The sequence below is a fragment of the Rhagoletis zephyria genome, unplaced genomic scaffold, assembly GCF_001687245.7.
Source record: "Rhagoletis zephyria isolate East Lansing unplaced genomic scaffold, Rhagoletis_zephyria_1.1 Rzeph_scaffold_03311, whole genome shotgun sequence".
Lineage (NCBI taxonomy): Eukaryota > Metazoa > Arthropoda > Insecta > Diptera > Tephritidae > Rhagoletis > Rhagoletis zephyria.
The window spans coordinates 27,801-47,507 of record NW_016160394.1 but is presented as its reverse complement, the minus strand read 5'-3'; the positions used below and the strand labels follow the sequence as shown (position 1 = coordinate 47,507).

General features: G+C 40.0%; 1 protein-coding gene across 1 annotated transcript in view; it reads left to right on the top strand.

Moving 5' to 3' along the window:
* The window catches only part of capu (formin protein cappuccino), a 35,105-nt gene that overhangs the window by 13,625 nt on the left and 1,773 nt on the right, over window positions 1-19,707 (top strand). Inside the window, exons 2-4 of the mRNA XM_017623700.1 lie at window positions 7,869-8,032; window positions 17,371-18,238; window positions 18,630-19,598. Of these exons, the coding sequence (XP_017479189.1) occupies window positions 7,869-8,032; window positions 17,371-18,238; window positions 18,630-19,598 (2,001 nt within the window). The remainder of the gene's footprint in view (window positions 1-7,868; window positions 8,033-17,370; window positions 18,239-18,629; window positions 19,599-19,707) is intronic.

Sequence of the window (19,707 nt, the reverse complement as noted above, 5' to 3'; positions counted from 1 at the left end):
TGAGCAACACTTTGCCTGCTGCTGTCAGTTTTATTGCTGTCGCGTATAAATCAGATTTTCGTTGTTTACCGAAAATCCTCATCTCCAGCACACAGTAACCCACAAAGATGTTGCATGGGTTGGAGTGGAGTTGGCCATCTGGTCGAAAGTAATGTTGCGTTTATTTCACTAGCGCCTTTGATGGTGGCAATAATCATCTAAACTTGTTTTCACAAGCCAACGATGACTGCAGTAAACAGAAGGACACCACTCGCTGGCGCAGGAAGAAAACTTGCAAATGCCGCGCGACATCCCATCAAAAATTTGTCTCATTAGCTAAGGCGCGCTCGTAAATGCGCCTCCGGCATGTTGTGCCTGCATTCTCGTTGTGCGGAGTAGAGAGTGCTCAGCAAGAGGCGGCGGTATCCAACAATGCATTAAAAGTCGGCACAAAATAAGGCACTGGAAACGCGAGTAATGCGCTATAAATTTTCATTCTAGCCTGAATTAAGTTTACCGCATTTGGAGACATAGAGAGATATGAGTAGTTAAGCGAATAATGAGATCGCGGAAAGGCACATAGAATTAATTTCGGAGCAAAAGGCATCACCTTCTCTTAAGCAATTGACCTTCACGCAATTTGGTTGAAGCAAATGGAAGCTGATGCTATTTTATTGTGAAATGTGTAGGTGTTTAATTTTGCGAAATGAGCAGGTTTTACTAGCAAATCGAGTGGGGTTTTCTGCTCATGACCATTGATGCATGTTTCTGTAAGGCAAATCAGACTCGCCATGGAGAAAGTTTATGTAGATCCTATGTTTTATATACTACTTTCCTTTAGCTACTCGGTACAGTTATTTAATGTTTTTATTTAGAGCCATATTCGCTAGGCGCACGTCCTAATTTGTGGGACTCGGAAATATTGGATATTATTTCTCTGTGTAGTCGTGAATTTTACATGAAAATTCCAATAATTTTATCCTGCTTTCAATTCGATCCATCACCAACTGACTTAATGGCTGCCTTATTATTTTCCTATTTCCTTTGGTATCGGGAAATTCGAATTTCGGATTCCATAATTTCTTAGGTTGCCTGCTGACATAAAGTGGAATTGGTTCTTTTACGAGAAACTTCTGTCCGGACTGGTGGGGTACTATTGTGAGATAGACCAATATGAAGGACTTATTAACGTGTTACTGCAGCTTGCGAAGTACTGATCTCGATTTTAGACAGGCGCTTGTTAGATTTGCTTTATTTCGTCTAGCGACCGACACGGAATACTATCGAAGCGCTAGACATAAGGGTAATGCCCGCTCTACGCAGCCACTATCCAGTGATTCTGGGCCGTTTCGGTAATTCAAGAGATGATTTAGGTTTGTAAAATGTACCTAGCGCCCTCATAGTTTACCATTGTATCGCAGTCCCTTCCCAGCGCTTGTTCTGGTGGTGACACGGAAATCATTGTAGGGAATATCTAGTCAGCGCCAGAATAAGTATCCCAAATCAAGGTGTTGAGTGATAAAGACAGTCCGGGAACTTTTCTCGGGCGAATCTCTTCAGCTACAGAAATTAAAATCTCTAATGAGTTCTTGTATGCTACAGCCAGCCTGCCCTCTGATACAGATAGTTTACTACTGTATGGCTGTCACCGTTGTCTAAAAAACACTTGCCCGCAAAAGGATTGGTTACTCCAGGTAGAATTTTGTGGGATACAGCCAGTCCAGGCACTGCTAAAAAGTATCTTAGTTAAGGAAATCTTCCAAACAACAAAAGTGTTTATCTCAAAGGCAAACTATTATTCTGGAGTCAGTCCAGGCTGTAAGAAGGTAAACTTGTTTCAGGGCAACCTATCCTGTGCCCGGCAATGTTACCCTTTTAAGATACTGACATATACTGTCCTGGCGCTGCCAACATAAATGTACTAGAGAAACTCTACCAGGCACCCGAACTGGTTAGCCAAGTAAAGATATTGCATGGTAGTGCCTACGACAGATAACCGTTGTTGGGAGAATCTGTTTAGCGCCAGAAGTGATTATCTCTGATTAATTTTTGTATGCTGGGCTTGTACAGATTCTATTGGGTGAGAACAATGTTAAGGAAATCCACTAAGCGCCAGAATACATTAGAAGGGATTTCCATACCCAAACCTATTTTGGCACTGTCAGAAAAATCTCAGGTACGGAAATTTAGCCCGGCTCTGGACGGAATCAGGGCTTTGTCTAGAAAATTTCCGGTCGGGATTCATTAGCCCGTATTAGCATTAAAATTCCCTACTAAATACGCATTCAAATTTGAGACATAACTCTGGCACCATAGAGGGCAGAAGCATCTGTGGCGCCATTCCAATCTGCAAAAGTTTTAAGTTCGTGGATTTTTATGCGCAAGTCTTAGCCAGAAACATTTTCATCGATCAACTATTGTTTCTATACAAGATGGAAATGTTCGCCATGCAGGAAAAAGCCTCAAATTACTTCTCACATGTAAAAATTTTCACATAAGCCGCACATGAAATTCGTTGATTAAGTGCCCAGTAGGATCTCTATACAACATGAAATCACACTCCTCATGTACACAAATTAGTTCTCTAGTCTTACATTTATATGTCTCGTACACTTTTCTTAACAAATGCCATTTTCTAAGTACTCGTAATATTTGGCGCAAAAAAAAGGTGACTAAAAATGTGTATAGAACATCTTCGTGTTGGAGCTTCGTGCCTAGTGCGCATATCTAATAAAGCACAAGGTGTATAGAGACTATCATTAAATCTTTAATTGTACCCGTTAGAGATGAGTCGAGGACTAATTGATCTCCAAAAATACACGTAAGTAGTTGCGACTAATTGATGCCCAACTGTACCCGATTGAGACCAATTCCGGAATACTCTCTCTCTCTGCACAATTTTTTGCAGGGTACGAATTCGATTCAACATAAATTCATTGCATATGGTTGTATGGATGGCACTGGATTTGATTCAAGTTCAGTCGATGGATCTCTAAAAACTGTATTTAAAGTCTGATTTTATCCAAATTCAGAGCATCTGTACATATATTTAAGCTTTGCGGATACTTTAAAAGCACTAGTACACTGCCTTATACAGAACGGAAACCGTGCGGCTCTAGAAGTTAGTTTTACTAGTATTTTTTCCTGCTGGGTATCTTTGCTATTTATTTCGGAACTCAATTATAACCCAGCGCATGTAAATGTCGCGGATTTTGCATGGAACATTTAAATATAGACTACACTCTAGTGTAAATTACATTTCAGCATTCTTGCTAAATTTTATTTTGCTTCTTATTTGCTGACAATTTCAACGAGCTTACAGTAAAGATGAATGTATTTTCACGCTGTGAAATTTTTCTCATAGTCACGCTAACTAATTTTTGAAAACAATCAATTTATATAACGGCAAATAATTTCGCACAGCAGTGTAATTAAGCATACACACACACATATAGCATACTTACTACGCTTTGTGCCAACAAACTGTCAAATAACACTTTGGTAAGAAAATAAATTTATATGTACTTATGAAAGCGCTCGCCAAAATTATTAGACTAAATACCAACATATGTAGGTACAGACATGCATATATGTACATAGATCTCCCAAATATTATTACCTACTTTAGTGAGTACCAAACCGTATCAGTTGCTCGCAGACTTTCTGGCAGTACTACGCTCAGCTGAGCTGTCAGCGGTTATCAGCTAGAAACCGGTGAGTTGATAAGCTTTTGCAACAGTTTCAAGTGTTTGCAAGTTAGAAAGCGCCTTGGCATTGAGTGTACCTCTAATTATGAACCTTAACAACTGTTTTGTGTGTCAACAAAACCAGCAGCGACCAGTTGCACGAAGTTAGTTGACGTATTCGAATGCAAAAATTGTGCGAAAGTGGTGAAATTGAAAAGTTGATTTCTAGAAATGTAAAATTTTCACAAAGTGATTGAGTGAAGAAGTGAAGAAAGTTAAGAAGCAATGTCGTTTATAAATAAAGAAACGGAACAAAAGAGACGTGATGTAGTGCGAAGCATTAAAAAATCACCGAATTTACGGCAATTCTATGATGAATTGGATACAGATGAGATGCTGAGCTATGAAGATATAGACTATGGCGGGGGGCTGCAACTGCAAACCGTCGACCCCCCCACAACTGTGATAAATTTCAACTGTGATTGGGAGAAAGAACTGAAGAGGGGGGGATCGCTAACGCCGCCTATACGAACGGCGAGAACGAATACGGGCAGAGTACAGCTGTCGGCCGGTTGGTGTCCTTTGTTAGCCAAATTGGCGAATATTGACGCTCAGGAATACAAGATCGACACAGAATCGAAAAGGTCGAGCAGCATTTTGAGTGAAGAGGATGAAAGTGAGCATGAAGCAGAAGCAGAGGAAGTCGAAAGAGCAGAGGATGAAGAAAGAGCGGAGTATGAAGAAACAGAACCTCCTTGCAACACCTTAGTGGAAGTCCGCGACATCAAAAAAATTTCCTTTAAAATAACACAAACCCTACACCACAGCTGCGCACTGCAACCGGGCGAGTACGGCAGTGAGACTGCAAAGAACTTAGCTGCCGTAAATTTCAAGGTCAAACAAGTGCTAACTATGAATGTATGTGAAGAATATAAATTTTCCATCTCCACCCACGCGCTGGAGAGCTTCCTCACTCTCCACAGCAATGGCACGCATTTAGCGAATATTGAACACCCATTACGAATCATATTTGGGCACACATTCAGGCCCATCTACTACGGCCAACCCGTAAGCGGTTGTAACATAGTGGGCGCGTTTAATGATTTGGCCGCACAACAACTGCTCCCAGCGGGTTATTCATTGCCTAAATTCGAAGCAAAGTGTAAGTTTCTAATAAATATAAATTAATCAATGGCAATCGAAAAGCTACACAGCGTCACAAAACAGCGGAGGCAGATTAGAAGTTTTACTGTATGTACATTAGACTGCATCAGCAAAAAAAGTTGCGGTTTTTCCGCCGGGATTACAAAATTTATTATATTCTAAGANACAGCATCAAAAATCTCATCATTACGATTTCGTTCAAATTGTTGTTAAATTTTTTTTTTTAATATCTTTATGTAAATATTTTAAGCTTAAACCGTTTTGTCATTTGAGGGGTTTTTTTCAAAAAAATATCTTTAAGAAACTATTTTTATTCATAAAAAACTCCATTTTTGGAGGTATTTTCAAATCGGTCCAGCTCATTTAGATCTTAATATTTTTCCGAAATATTTTGGTGGACGTCTTAAAATATAATAGATTTTATTATTCCAGAGGAAAAATAGTACCGATTTTTTTTTTTTTGTATGGGGAGTGATGCAGTCTAATGTACATACAAGAAGAAAACGTAATAATGAAAAAAACGACAACAAAAACAAAAAACGGCGCTGATAATCAATTGATAAATGTAGTATTTGTCATTAGGCGTTATTGATTCATACTGCGGCAAAACTATTTATATTTGTATGTGTACTTTTAACCGCTGCCAGCGGGATATAATTGTCTGCATACGTCTGCCTATCGGTTTGCGTTTGATTGTGTTTATATTTATACAATTCATCGCCGATGTTTACGTATGACCTTTCGCTTTATCTCAAGTGTTGTGCAAATAAAAAATATTTGCCTGCTCTTGTTTGAGTACTTAAGCACTTAAGAGTTTAGATACTATTACTTAAAGCTCACCAGATGGCAACTTTTGATATAAACTTTCCAAATCAAAATANTATATTTGTATGTGTACTTTTAAGCGCTGCCAGCGGGATATAATTGTCTTCATACGTCAGCCTATCGGTTTGCGTTTGATTGTGTTTATATTTGTACAATTCATCGCCGATGTTTACGTATGACCTTTCGCTTTATCTCAAGTGTTGTGCAAATAAATAATATTTGCCTGCTCTTGTTTGAGTACTTAAGCACTTAAGAGTTTAGATACTATTACTTAAAGCTCACCAGATGGCAACTTTTGATATAAACTTTCCAAATCAAAATACAAAAAAAAATAAAAATTGTTGGCTCACTGTGTAGGCATATAAACGTGATGCCAATTACGAGCCGCTAACTCTCTAAGCCCACTGGCTGTTTATTTTCCTTACTTTACTTTGACCAAGATTATTGCCGAATGTTACTTTTAGCAGTCATCACTTGTAGCAGTACTGTAACCCATCAACGACAAGGATATGTGGGCATTCAAATATCTCTGATACTTGTCCACCACTACCTTCGTCAAATGTACTCCTAAGGTAAATTCACCATATCTAACTGACTGGAATATACCACTCACATATGGACGATTCCAGCGAAAAGCCTACCGTGAAAAAAATTCCTTTATCTAACTAACTTATTTATTTATCTAACTTATTTATAGGTATATCACCTAGTTACCTCGATCAAAACGATCTCTTGTAACAAACCTCTATTCATCTACAGGTCACCTTTGATCCCCGTACTTCTGAGAAACCTCGCGAGGTCCTTTGGCTAAATACCATTTAGGTCGTGCGCTTCTAGGTACGGTGATCCAAAGAGGCCAAGGCTGGCCCTGCTGAGGGCTTCACAGTGGCACAAAATGTACTCTGCTGTTTCCTGCTTTGATCAGAGTTAACAACTTCTATGATTGACAAGTCTTTCATTACCCAGTAAGAAAGGCTGTAACAATTCTTACTTTATGCCTTCGAGGTGAAGGAGTTCTTCGGTTCTCCTTGTTAATATATCCGGAATGAAGGACTGGGCCTATGTCTGTTACATTCCGTGTTTGTCCAGTAATGTTGCGCCTTGTTCTTTATCCAAATATATTAGAGTCGCCTAACGGATCTCTATGGCACACTGGGGTCCTGGGCCTATGAATCCCTATGCATCCACTTTTCTGGCGAGAAAATCTGCGACTTCATTGCACATTACTCCACAATGTACCCATATGAGATATACCCATTTCCTGGAGGCGATAAGTATTTAAAGTTGAATACAGTCCCACACCAGCTTTGAGGTGACCTCGTGCGCTTTAAGTGCGAAAAGCGCCGCTCAGCATGCCAGATGTGACTGTCCTTCCGGGGTGTAGGTCGATCGTTGTCCCAGTTATTCCTGTCGGGGAAAAAGACCTTGAAGTTTTGTGTGAAGTTAAATCTCCGAAGGCGCAGGTCTACAAAGCAAAGCATATTCTTGTCCTATAACCCTGAGGGTGGAAGGGTGTATAAGCTTCTTGTCCTTGCTGTAAACAGTAGAGCCTTTTTCTTGATTTCTACTTTCACTATCATTGGTCTACCTTTGAAGATATCTGCGATCCTATTTGGCAAAGTTTTGGTCAGTGATCAATTCTTTAATTTGGAGAAATTGTAGTGCTCAAATCACTACTCAGTAGGTCTATCAAACCATCACCCCCTATCCCAATATTTTACTAATGACGCCACCGGCGCTGTGGTGTTCGCATTCTTATTTGGGGTAAACTGGACCAAAAACAACTCCATTTCAGGTGAAGCCTTTTCGTCATAAAAAGGGTACAGCAACTTAAAACAACACTCTCTCTACAGTGTCTATTGAATCTTTCTACTACTCATACTAATTTCTAATAGAAAGTCTGAGCTTTCAAACAGCAGTTTCTTGTCTTAAACAAATTTAAGAATTTTTTCAGTTTTCTTTTGAAACCTTCATAATACCGAAACAAACACAAATATCTACTGCTTTATTACTCGATGAACGAAAGCGTATATTTAGAAATTATATATTTTCCGTTACACAATCTGGTGGCGGTATTGCAAATGTTGCACATAATCTATAGCTCTTTTAAGATAAGTGAGTGAAGCAACGCTGCCAGCTGCTGTCAACCCTTCCTTTACTTTCTTTCCAAAACAAATCAGTAAGTAATAACATCTCCCACCTCTCTTTTCACAGGTCAAATGCTTATGAAATGGCTGATTTCATCATTGCAACAGTCAACAGGCAACAATCTGAACGAACAGGACTTGAATAACCTCACAATGCAGTATTGTAATAATTTAATAAATGTGGGTGTGCTTAAGCAGATTTCGGAGGAAACGGATATTAAAAACTTCAGTGTAAGTACTATTTACGTAAATGCAGTGACTGCGTGCGAATGAGTGGTGTGGGGTAATGTTTTCAGACTTGGTTTAAAGTTCAACTCCAGCAAACTTTAGCGAACATTAATTGCAGTCCAGTCGAGGTAAAGTCTGCTACATAAAACTAAGATGCTGAAAAGGAGTATAGCAAAAAAAAGAGACATCAACCATTACTTCCTAGCACAAATTAAAAATTGATATTCCAACGTTCAGTGACTTTTGCCCCCTGCGCACTCAGGAAACTTGAGAAAAAATGTCTTTTTAAACATTAAAAAACTTACGAACTCCTTCAGAGTGAGTGGACCAAAAAAAAAAAACGAACGCTTTGCTCAAGCAGAAATGCAACTAAACTTTTTTGAGTACTTTGGAGTTGCTAAGGCGCACCGCGCCGCCTTCAACCAACTTGCTTGCCTTCGAGTGTTTTGCACTTCCCACAGCTTCGACTATGTCTTCAAATCCGGTCGTCAAACCATTCGTAGCGCAATACTTGCTACAAATACGGCGTAGAAGAGTTGTGACAGCTAAGCAAGCGCGCTGAGAAATGTATAGGTTTTTTTGTTGACGAATGGCTAGGGAAACGGAAATGTCGACAACGGATATGAAAGGCTTGACGTGGTGGACACGGTTGCTTTCGCTGCTGCTGTTGCAGTTGCTATTGTTGTTGTTGCTATTAAGTGTCATTAGCAACTGTGCCCAGTTTCAAGTGTCAATTTTTTCTGTGTTTCGGTTTTTTTCTTTTTATTTCTATTTATTTCTTTACATTTCTCTTCTCTTTTTGTTTGTTTTTTTTTTTTTATGCAAATTCTTTGAGTGCAACGTTGCGTAACCGCATTCAATCCTTTGTAACTTCAATGTGGCTCTTAAGTTTGTTCTGCTACGTCGCCCAAATATTTGTTGAGAGTTTGCTGAGCTGCTCCTGTTCGTCCTTTTGCACCAGTCTGTATTGACTCTCCGCAAAAATTTGCAATTTCTATTCTGTGTAGAAACTTAAAATGTCCATTTTTTATGTATTTTCTCCACAAGTTCCATTCCAAGTTGATTTCATCAAATGTACGCAATTCGTAGAGTGTTTTGCCAGACTGTGTGTAAATTATAAAATGGACAGTATAAATAGCGACAGCTCGTTGAATGCGCAATTAATTATTCATCACTTTTGGTTTAAGAAAACCTGCCTGCATTTAAATTTTTTTCAATTCCATTTCTTATATTATTTTTATTGACGCCCAACTCTTGCTGAGGTGGATATCAGTGCATAAATATCTTTAATAGTTCGCACAATCACCTCAATCGGCAATTATAAGGACTCATATTTAGTTACAAATCGCAAAATTTCTTATATAAAAATGCCCACATAAAACTTCCTTAATCCACTACAGCCACACAAAGTAAAGTTACTCTACCACGGCTCTCGGTCTCTTTGGCGCATTCTTCACTAAGTTAATCGATTGGACAAGCAAGCAAAGTTAATAAATCCAATGACAGGTGACTTCATGCCAATTTAGTCTGTTGAAATAATTACGAATACGTGTTCTACCACTTTTATAGTAGATTTTTTGCTTTATTTCCGTTAAGCGTCACGTAGCAGGAAAACAAGAAGCGTAGAGAAAACTTTTTTACCACAGCTGACACAGCTAACTATGTATGTACATATGTGCATGGAAAAGTAGCTTATGTTAGAGGAATTAAGAGTTTCAAGGATTGTGTAGGAAAGAATATTCAATTTGGCTTAGGTAATTAGATTAGTTGGATAGTTAAAAAATCCATAAAAAAAAATATGCACACTAAGTACCAACGTTCAAATGTCTACTTGTACATTGGTCTGTTACACCGCAGGTGTTAAAGCTTTTTTGTCGAAGTTGTATATTCAGCTACAAAACAAGCCGCCATTCTCATATCATTCTGACCGAATGGGCTTCCACAAGGTTAGGTTAGGTTGAGTTAAAATGACTGCCAGTGACCTACGCCCTTAAAATTTTGGACCCGTTGTGATACCATGCGAGACGTTAAAACCCTCCTCCTCAAACCGTCGTATGGAGTCTGCAAAGCTCAAGAGTGCCCTTATTCCTACTTCGGCTATGTTGGTTAAACTTTCAAAGAATTCTTAGCCCAAGTACTTACCTCTTATTTTGCAAAGTAAGGGACATTCGCATAGCAGGTACCGTACGATTTCCGGCACTTCATCTCTGCAGCTTCTGCATAAGTCTTTGTGTAGGATCTGTAGCCTCTCGCGTGTATCTTCCTGGCCTGTTAGAAGACCCATGGCTGTAGCTAAGTCACCTCTGCTCAGCATCAGGATAACTTTCGAAAGCTTCTTGTTCCATTTTGGCCACATAAGCTTTGCGTTGTTGCAATTTGTGAGACTAGACCACCCGTTCCTTGCTTGTTTAGGAGACAAATCCCTTAGAATGAGCCTGCAGGCAGCGAGGCAGCATGCCTAAACCCTTCCGGGATTTCAAAAGTGGAACGGATATGCCCTCTCTTGCAAGTTCGTCAGCCTTTTCGTTGCCTGGTATATTTTGGTGCCCCGGCACAAATACCGAGTGAAAAGCGTGTTGCTCAGCCATCGCGTTCATAGATCTGCGGCGGCCCGCTACGGTTCTTGAATTGGCTGAGTGTCTGAGTAGATTAATATATTGTTACTTACTGATTGTGCTGCACGTAAATGTTCAACCTCCTCCTGTAAGGCAGCGACCTCAGCCTGAAGGACGCTGCATGTTCGGGTAGGTGAAATGATTTTTCCAGCCCCATTCGTGTACCGAACACGAATCTATATTATTTATGTTGCTGGCAACATACAAGGGAATTTGCCGGCCGATTCTAAACTATGCTGAACCGGTTTGGACGTCGGGGACTAGTTGAACGCAGTGAACGAAGCTACAGACATGTCAGAACGCCGCACTCCATACAGCGACTGGATGCCTTCTGATGACGCCTGAGCACCATCTACACAGCGAGGCCCAAGTGCTCCCCATAAGGGAATACAACAAAATGCTTTGGGGTGCCACGGAAGCGAACACCCAAACAGACCTCTGCTACAGGAGGAGCCTCCGCCCAGACACGTCAGGGGGCACCTATTCGTGTACAAGGACGCAGTCCAGCAATACATAGACCAGCCACTGGACCCGACGCAATACAGATGAGCTATCAACGACATCCATAGAGAGTCAGTGACCATCTACCTTGACTCTCGGCCTATGCATGCCGTAATCGGAGCCCAATCACTACCCGTAGAAGAGACGGAGCTTCAATTGCCAAGAAAGACCCGCGTTACACTGGCTCAATTACGGTCTGGATACTGTAGCCGCCTCAACAGCTACTTGTCCATACTCGGCCCCAACAACAACAATACAACGAGAAAAAGCCTAGAAATTGGTGACTAAAGCCAGAACTTGTCTTGTAGATATAGCCATTTATAAAACCAATACTAACTTACGGAGTATTAGTATGCTGGCGGCCAGCGCTGAGCAAGCAATACAACTTTAGGAAATTAATCAGCGTTCAGCGAGAAGCTCGTGCAGATGTTGGAAGAGCAACTACGTCGTGCCCTACGGATGGTCTTAATGTGATACGGCATGAACTGCCCCTAGGATTTCATATATTCGAAATGGCAGTGAGCTCTGCGATCAGACTGGGAGAGTCAGGCTATTGGAGGTCGAGACAATACGGGCTTAGTCGTGTTCTTTACAAGCTCTCAGAATTAGGGAAAAAATCCGACTATATTCTGTTGCAACGTCTGAAAGTTGTAATAATATTTTAATTTTTTTCTCATTACATTTTTTCATTAGCAAAAACTCAACTATGTAAAATCTATGTAAATGTAAATCTTAAAAAAGTTCTTCATCGCAGAAACACTGTAATTAACTCTTGCCTTAAGCGCTTTTCAAAGATTCAAGTATCAGCACTCTCAACCGCATTTGAGTATGATTTTATACTTGCGAAGCATATTAGTACATACATTAGGGTGCACCACTCTTCATACAACAAAAAAAATCGGTACTTTTTTCCATCGAAATATGAATTGTATTATATTTTGAGACTTGGCGCAAAAATATTTCTGAAACATATTAAGATTTACTTTTTATTAACATTTCCCCAAAAATCGAATTTTGCATTAGTAAAATTAATTTTTTTTTATATTTTCTCTATAAAATCACCTTTAATGGTAGAATTAAATATTTAAAAATACTATCAACGGAATCAAAATAATGAGATATTTGGAGGTATTTTGAAATCGGTCAGCTTACGTAAATCTTCCGAAATATTTTGTGGGAAGTCTTAAAACATTTTAATAATAATAATAATAATAGATTGGCGCCTACACATACATATGTTAGTGTTTGGCTATGCTTCTCCTCCGATTTGTGGAAACCCCCTTTTTTCTATATTTTTGTTGCGATGCTTAAAACATTTTAAATTCTTTAGTTATGGTAGAAAATGCGCTACTTTTTTTTTAGTGATTCACCCTAATATACATATGTACCTAAACATGAACATATGTACATATTTACATCTCGCACATCTTTAGTATAGAAATACAGACGTCTAATCGCTTAAATACATATAAGCCACCAACCAACCGTCAATAATCCCAGTTTACACTTCGCCTTCAGCCACTCAAAGCCACACTAAACACTTGCCACACACACATATACATACATACACACAAACAAACGCCATCGAAGATTTGAAGGACGGCGCGCATAAAAATGCAAATCAAGTTTAAAGGGCAATGCGGAAAAAAAAAATAAATGAAAGAATGAATCATTGCGCGAAAAAAAAAAATCACACGATGCTTTAATCGCATTTCACACCATTTGTGAAGAGTGTTTACACACTGTTGATAATTTGCACTTTGCAAACAAGAGTGCACATGCACACCTAGTGCATACATATGTACATACATATGAAATTTGCATTTGTAAGTGTGTACAATGTATGAAAAAAAGTAAGCACTCATGGCGGTCTATAGAAAAGTTCAATTAAAAGTGGTGGAGTGTGAAGCGCGGGCAATACATACATACCTCTGAATCGCGCCACAAAAAAAACGGTAAACAAACAAATTTGAGCATGCATATTAACATAGATATGTGTGCAGATTGATATACATGTGAGTGCCTGTGTTTGTGGGAGAGAAAATTGTGATTTCTATTAGCAAATCTGTAATTGGGCGATGAGCTTCACATGGCATCTGCATACCTCTTTACCTCTACAGCTATTAGCTTTTTTTAATCCACAGCAATTTGCTTCGTCGTCTGCATCCTCCCCCTCCTCCTCCGCCTGCTTCATCTTTTCTTCGCCCGCTAAGCATCCTCTTCAACATTTCGCTATGCCAATCAACGCTATTTGACGTTTAACTTTGAAAAAGATTTCATGACTTCATAGACTTGCAAACTTGTGCATACAGATGTGTGTGCGCATGTATGTATGTATGTGTTTAGTTGGCTCACCACTACAGGCATGCAACGCCACTTACACACGTACATACATACATACATACGTGTTGGCTTATGTGCTCGCGCGCAATATCCTTTGCCTTTGCATATTCAATCCCGCTGGCATTAACAATTTGGCTTGGAAATTTCTCTGTCTCCGTCTCCGATACTTTCATACTTTCCCCCTTTTCGCGCGCTTCTCCCCTAGATCAGCAACTTTCATATCCTCTCATTTCGTTTCGTTGCCTTTGCTGCACTCTTTGTGCAATTCTATAAAGTTGCTAATTCTTTTCGTTTTTCTTTTTTTTTTTGGGTTTTGTTCCCCTCGCTTTTTGCATTTTTCACTCGACACTTTTGAATTGCAGATTTCGCTGCAACCCCTGTCCGTTTATTCTTTTTTTATTTACACAAATCCCAAATGCTGTATAACTAGAGTGAAGCAAAAAAAAAAACAAAAACTTAAATAATACGTAAGTAAATTTCTTTCTTAGCTTTTTATTTAGTCGGAAAATTGAATTTTTATTTAACTCTGAAAATTTAATTCGAGTTAGTATTGCTGCAATCGTGTCACATTTGATTTATGAATATACATACATACAGAATGCAGCTTCTTCTGGTGCCGAATTAAAATTTAAATAATCTTAAAGTAAAAGTGAGGAATTTTATCGAAAACAGCTACTCATATTCTCGTGCATGTCTAAATACTTTTAAAAGAGTCGGATTGAAGGGCTGATGAGGCCACACGGTCCTGGTAGATTTTTTTACAGAGGGCGGAAACCGTTTATGAACGGAACCACCGTTCTGTCTTCTGACTTAGATTATAAAGAAAAAACATAAATAAGCTTGGTCTGAAATGATCGCTTTCAACTCAGTTAGAGGATATTTCTCCAAACTTCAACGACTGGTCTGCTCTTGGTAGAGTGACCTCAAGCTGGGAAAATCAAGCACGGATATGGAGTCCGTTACAGTTTAACGGGGATAACAAAGTTCGGAAAACTATTATTTGGAAAAAGGTTCAAGATCTAACTTTTGGCTTTGAACCTGATATTTCTATAAAACACCTTTCGGCACCTAATGGCGGCACATAGCCACTAAAAAATCCGCGAAATTATAAGGGCAGGAGTCTAGCCATATATCGTGTAGAAAGGCCCAACACCTTTGTTAGTAGTTCAAGAACTCCTGTCAAACTATACTGAGATGCATTGGCAGAAACCCCATTGTATCTTCTCCTAAAATGCGGCATTTGAAAGGTTAACGATTTGACGATTTCTAGAAACGATTATCTGTGTGTGTAATTTTGGCCAGACCTCAATTTTGAGACCAATTTACACAAGCAACTCAAAACTGTCTCTAAGATTGCGCTGTTTTAACACTTCTTAAAAGTTCACCTTTCCTAATGGTAACACTGGAAAACAAACTAAAAAAAGAAAGTTTTATAAGCATCGTTAGTAGATAGTAAAAATGATGCCCGTTTTATAAAGTTGGTGCGAGTTTTTTTGCCACCACTTTTTCAGAATATTATTGGACTTTTAACCCTATAACGAAAAAGTCAATAACCCAAACTTAAATATTTGTACATATACATACATATTCTAAGAGTAGGTATCAAACTTCTCATTTGAGGCCTACTTTTTAAATTCTAAAATTTTTTGGACAAAGTTACCCTTCACCATTTACTTATGTATACAAAATGACTAAAAAAAACTTTTTATAAAAAGGAAAAGGAAATATGGACATCTACCCGCGTACCATACGGGTAAATATGGAAAATTTATATTTTCGCTAAGGCTTTTAGGCTATCTTCTAATCTAACAAGTTCGATGCTCTATAAACAAAGGTTAAAGGTATATTTTTACCAGGAAATTTTGTTGTCAGCTTAGTACTTGTAATCAAGTAGAGTGTAATTAAACATATTAGGACAATCAATATATGACTTAAAATAAGAAAAAAAATATGCGCAGGATAAAAAATGGTGTTCAGACAAATATTTTAATCAAAGTAAAAAAATGTCCCTTCAATTTGACAGAAATTATTACAGAAAATTACCGCATCGCTGCTGCTAGCACTGACGCTGAAACGGAAAAATTTATAAAAAATACTAGTGGTCGTATTTTGTTGAAACTTTACTGCTACAAAAAATACTTCACAGTAATTTTAAAAATTAAATCGTTTTTTTTTTTTGTACCGGTTACCAATTTTGAAATCATGGGTTTTAGTACCTGTCACAAATTTTGATAAAATCGGTGTGGTCTTTCGACCTTCGGTTATTTCAAAAATTAAATCGGTTTTTTGTACCTACAGGTTAACAAATTAAATTTCGTAAAAAGGCAGAGTGGTCCCGCCAATTTTTTTTTAATCAAAACAAATATTTTGCGTAAAGATTTCTCTATATCTCTAGCATTTTATTAATACGCTACGCTTATTTTCAATTTTTTTTTTGAAGGCCAACAGCCAATTTAAGTAAAAAATTATTTTAAGTTTTTGGAAATTGACCGAAAATAAAAAATAATTTTCCATTTAAATTGCTGACGAAACCAGCGGCAAGTTTCTTACTAAAATATTAATTTATACATATGTACTTATATGCGGGCTTTAAGGCGCACAAATGGCTTGAGGAGACTTCGGAAAATACAAGTAATTTTTAGCAAAAAAAACCGGCGGCCTCGAGCTCAATATAAATTGTTGAATATAATTATTATAAGGCCAAAAAAATAACAAAAACAAGAAAAACCGGCTTGAAAATATATATATATATATATCTATTTATATTTGATGATCCAATAATCGGATCTAAACCAGATTAGTATGGAAACACCTCTGAGACACTACCTTTCCGATGAAAAAAAGAATTATCGGAATCGGTTGACGTGGTCCAAAGTTATGCGGTAACATAATTACATAAAAAAAATATTCCGACAAACTGACAACCTCCTCCTTTTTTTGAAGTCGGTTAATTAAAAATAGAAAGTGAAGTTCGCACTGCAATGAACTGCTATGCCCATAACAAGCCCGAAGGTTCTTTGAATTAAAATTAATTTTCATTCAATAGGCCATTCTGTTCTTTAATGTGGAAAAGTGGTATGCAGTCAAAAAAAAAAGCTTCCAATATCAATAGCCGTTGGAGTTCGAGCCCAGGAGATTATTAAGTTAGTTACTACTACCAGCTTTACTAAGCGGACATTCAAAAAGTTTTGGCTGAGTCCCGCTGTCGAAATATCTCAAAATCACTACGCTAGTGTTGTTACTTTCTAGCAGCTGAAAAATATTAGGGGTATTCTCTGAGTCTTGCAAAGCCCTTGCAAAGCTGTCCCATAGGAAACCCAGTTTTTACCGTGCAATCCGTGCACCGGGTAAGGGCTTTGCGAGATTGCGAGAATACCCCTCTTATGACAAGGCTTTAGCGGTTTATGAAAAATTCTTCCTGTTACCCATTTTTCCGTCAATCCAATGATTGAAATACGAATTCGAGTCGTATATCCTACAGAATCACAGACGGCTTGACTTTCACCGAGGCGGAAACTCCGCCTGACTTCGCAGTTGGGTGTACGTAATCAAGTAAGGTCTCTCGACTTTAGGTTTTTACTTTCTTTTGCGGGTTTGTGCTAAGATTTTTACTAGCAAGCTAATTAACAACCAGGCCTCACCTCATCGGTTCCCAAGTCATTAACGTAGCGGGTTGGAATGCGGCATTAATTCCCAAAATATAGTTTCTCCAAAAATAGTGCATTCCTTATAAAGCTGTTTATGTCTCCTTGGACTGGATTTTATGGTAGACTTTTCACTGATTGGAACATGGGATCTTCTGAAATTCTCCTCTCAAGGAGATCATTTCTTTTTTCTAGCTATCCAAAACTTTTTTCCAGCCTCATTATTTTTCTCCTACAGCCTTTCTACATGTACCAGTGGACTCATACGGAAGCGCCAACCACATCTGTCCCGCTCACGCCTGGCAGGCTGGACACTGTAGCCGTGTGGCCGCATTGCAGCACACCCAGCTCAGTGGCGCGCATACCGAAGGGCGTGCAAGTTGACACCACAGCTGATCTCTTTTTTCAACAGAATCTCCGCAAGCGCTTACTTGCCTGCAGCAACCTCACCGAAGTGCATGCTGTGGTAAATGAGCTGCTCGCTCCCAGCGAAATGACGCGACGGCCATCTAAGCGCTGCATAGAACTAACCGATTTATTAAATGCAAGTGAAGCAACCATTTACGAGTATGAAAAGGGAAATGCAACCTCGTCGGTGGTGAGTTCGGAAAAACCGAATCAACGAGCATCGACGAGTGATGCCGGCATGCAGACAGAAACACTAATGGAGACCGGCACCGTCACATGTCCTGTGTGCGCGCCAAAAGCGAAAGAAACCAGTGATCGAGGCATACAAACGGATGCTGAGGAGGTGAAAGTGAAAGCGCCAAAACCACCGCCGCCGCCACCTCCACCACCACCAATGGATGCTTCCAACGCAGCACAACCTCCGCCTCCTCCGCCACCACCGCCTCCAGCGCCACCCGCTCCACCACCACCTCCTGGCATGAATGCACCTGCACCTCCACCACCACCACCTCCCCCAGCGCCGGCGTCCTCAACAGCTGGTCCGCCACCTCCACCACCACCTGCGCCTCTGCCTCCGCTCAACACTTCAGCTGTGCCGCCACCTCCCCCGCCCGGCGCGCCAAAGCCACCATCCTCTTCCTCTACACCAGCGCCACTGCCAAATCCAACTGAAGGGGCGTGGTTCCACACCACAAATAGTAAGTAAAAGATACGCGAATCAATAAATATCTTCAACAATAATTTCTTTTTTCATACCAGCTCTTAGAAAGACTGCCGTCAACCCGCCTAAGCCCATGAAACCCCTCTACTGGACACGCATAGTTACGCCAGCACCACCCCCTAGGATTACAACTCCGCAAGCCAGTACTGACTCTAGCGGTAGCTCGCCCGACGATNGCTGCCTCCGCTCAACACTTCCGCTGTACCGCCACCTCCCCCGCCTGGCGCGCCAAAGCCACCATCCTCTTCCTCTACACCAGCGCCACTGCCAAATCCAACTGAAGGGGCTTGGTTCCACACCACAAATAGTAAGTGAAAGATACGCGAATCAATAAATATCTTCAACAATAATTTCTTTTTTCATACCAGCTCTTAGAAAGACTGCCGTCAACCCGCCTAAGCCCATGAAACCCCTATACTGGACACGCATAGTTACGCCAGCACCACCCCCTAGGATTACAACTCCGCAAGCCAGTACTGACTCTAGCGGTAGCTCGCCCGACGATGTTACCGACTCAGCAGCGCCCAAGGAAATCTGGCAGGAGATCGAAGAAACAAATCTCGATAACATCGACGAATTTACCGAGCTCTTCTCACGACAGGCTGTGGTACCCGTTAGCAAGCCAAAAGAGAAGAAGGTGGTACGTGTGAAGGCTATAAAAGTGTTGGATAGTAAGCGTTCTCAGAATGTCGGCATTGTGTCGCGTAGTCTACACGTCGACTTCTGTGAGATCGAACACGCGATCTACCATGTGGACACATCGGTTGTAAGCTTAGAGACATTACAGCAGATCATTAACATTAAAGCAACAAACGAGGAGTTGGAACTGATCAAAGAGGCAGCGCAAAGCGACATACCACTCGATTATCCGGAGCAATTCCTGCTCAAAATCTCACAGATCTCAATGTCTACAGAGCGTATCTCATGCATTGTCTTCCAAGCCGAGTTCGAAGAGGCAGCAACGGTAATTGCGCGAAAATTGGAAGTTGTTGCACAGCTTTCGCAGTATTTGATTGAGAGCGAAGACCTTAAGCTGATCTTCGCCATAATACTCACACTGGGAAATTATATGAACGGCGGGAATCGACAGCGAGGGCAAGCGGATGGTTTCACATTGGAGATATTGGGAAAGCTCAAGGACGTAAAGTCAAAAGAGTCACAGACGACGCTGTTGCATTTCATTGTACGAACCTATATCAGCAGACGACGCAAGGAAGGAGTGCAGTTGCTAGAGATGACCCTACCCATACCCGAACCGTCAGATGTGGAGCGCGCAGCACAAGTGGATTTTGATGAGGTCAAGCAGCATATAATTGAATTGCATAAGAAATTGAAAGGTGAGTGGAATGGTCAAAGTGGAGACGCTTTCAAGGATGATACAAATATGTATGTATATGTGTAATTTCGTTTTATCTATCCTCTTCATTACAGCGAACAAAAAGACAA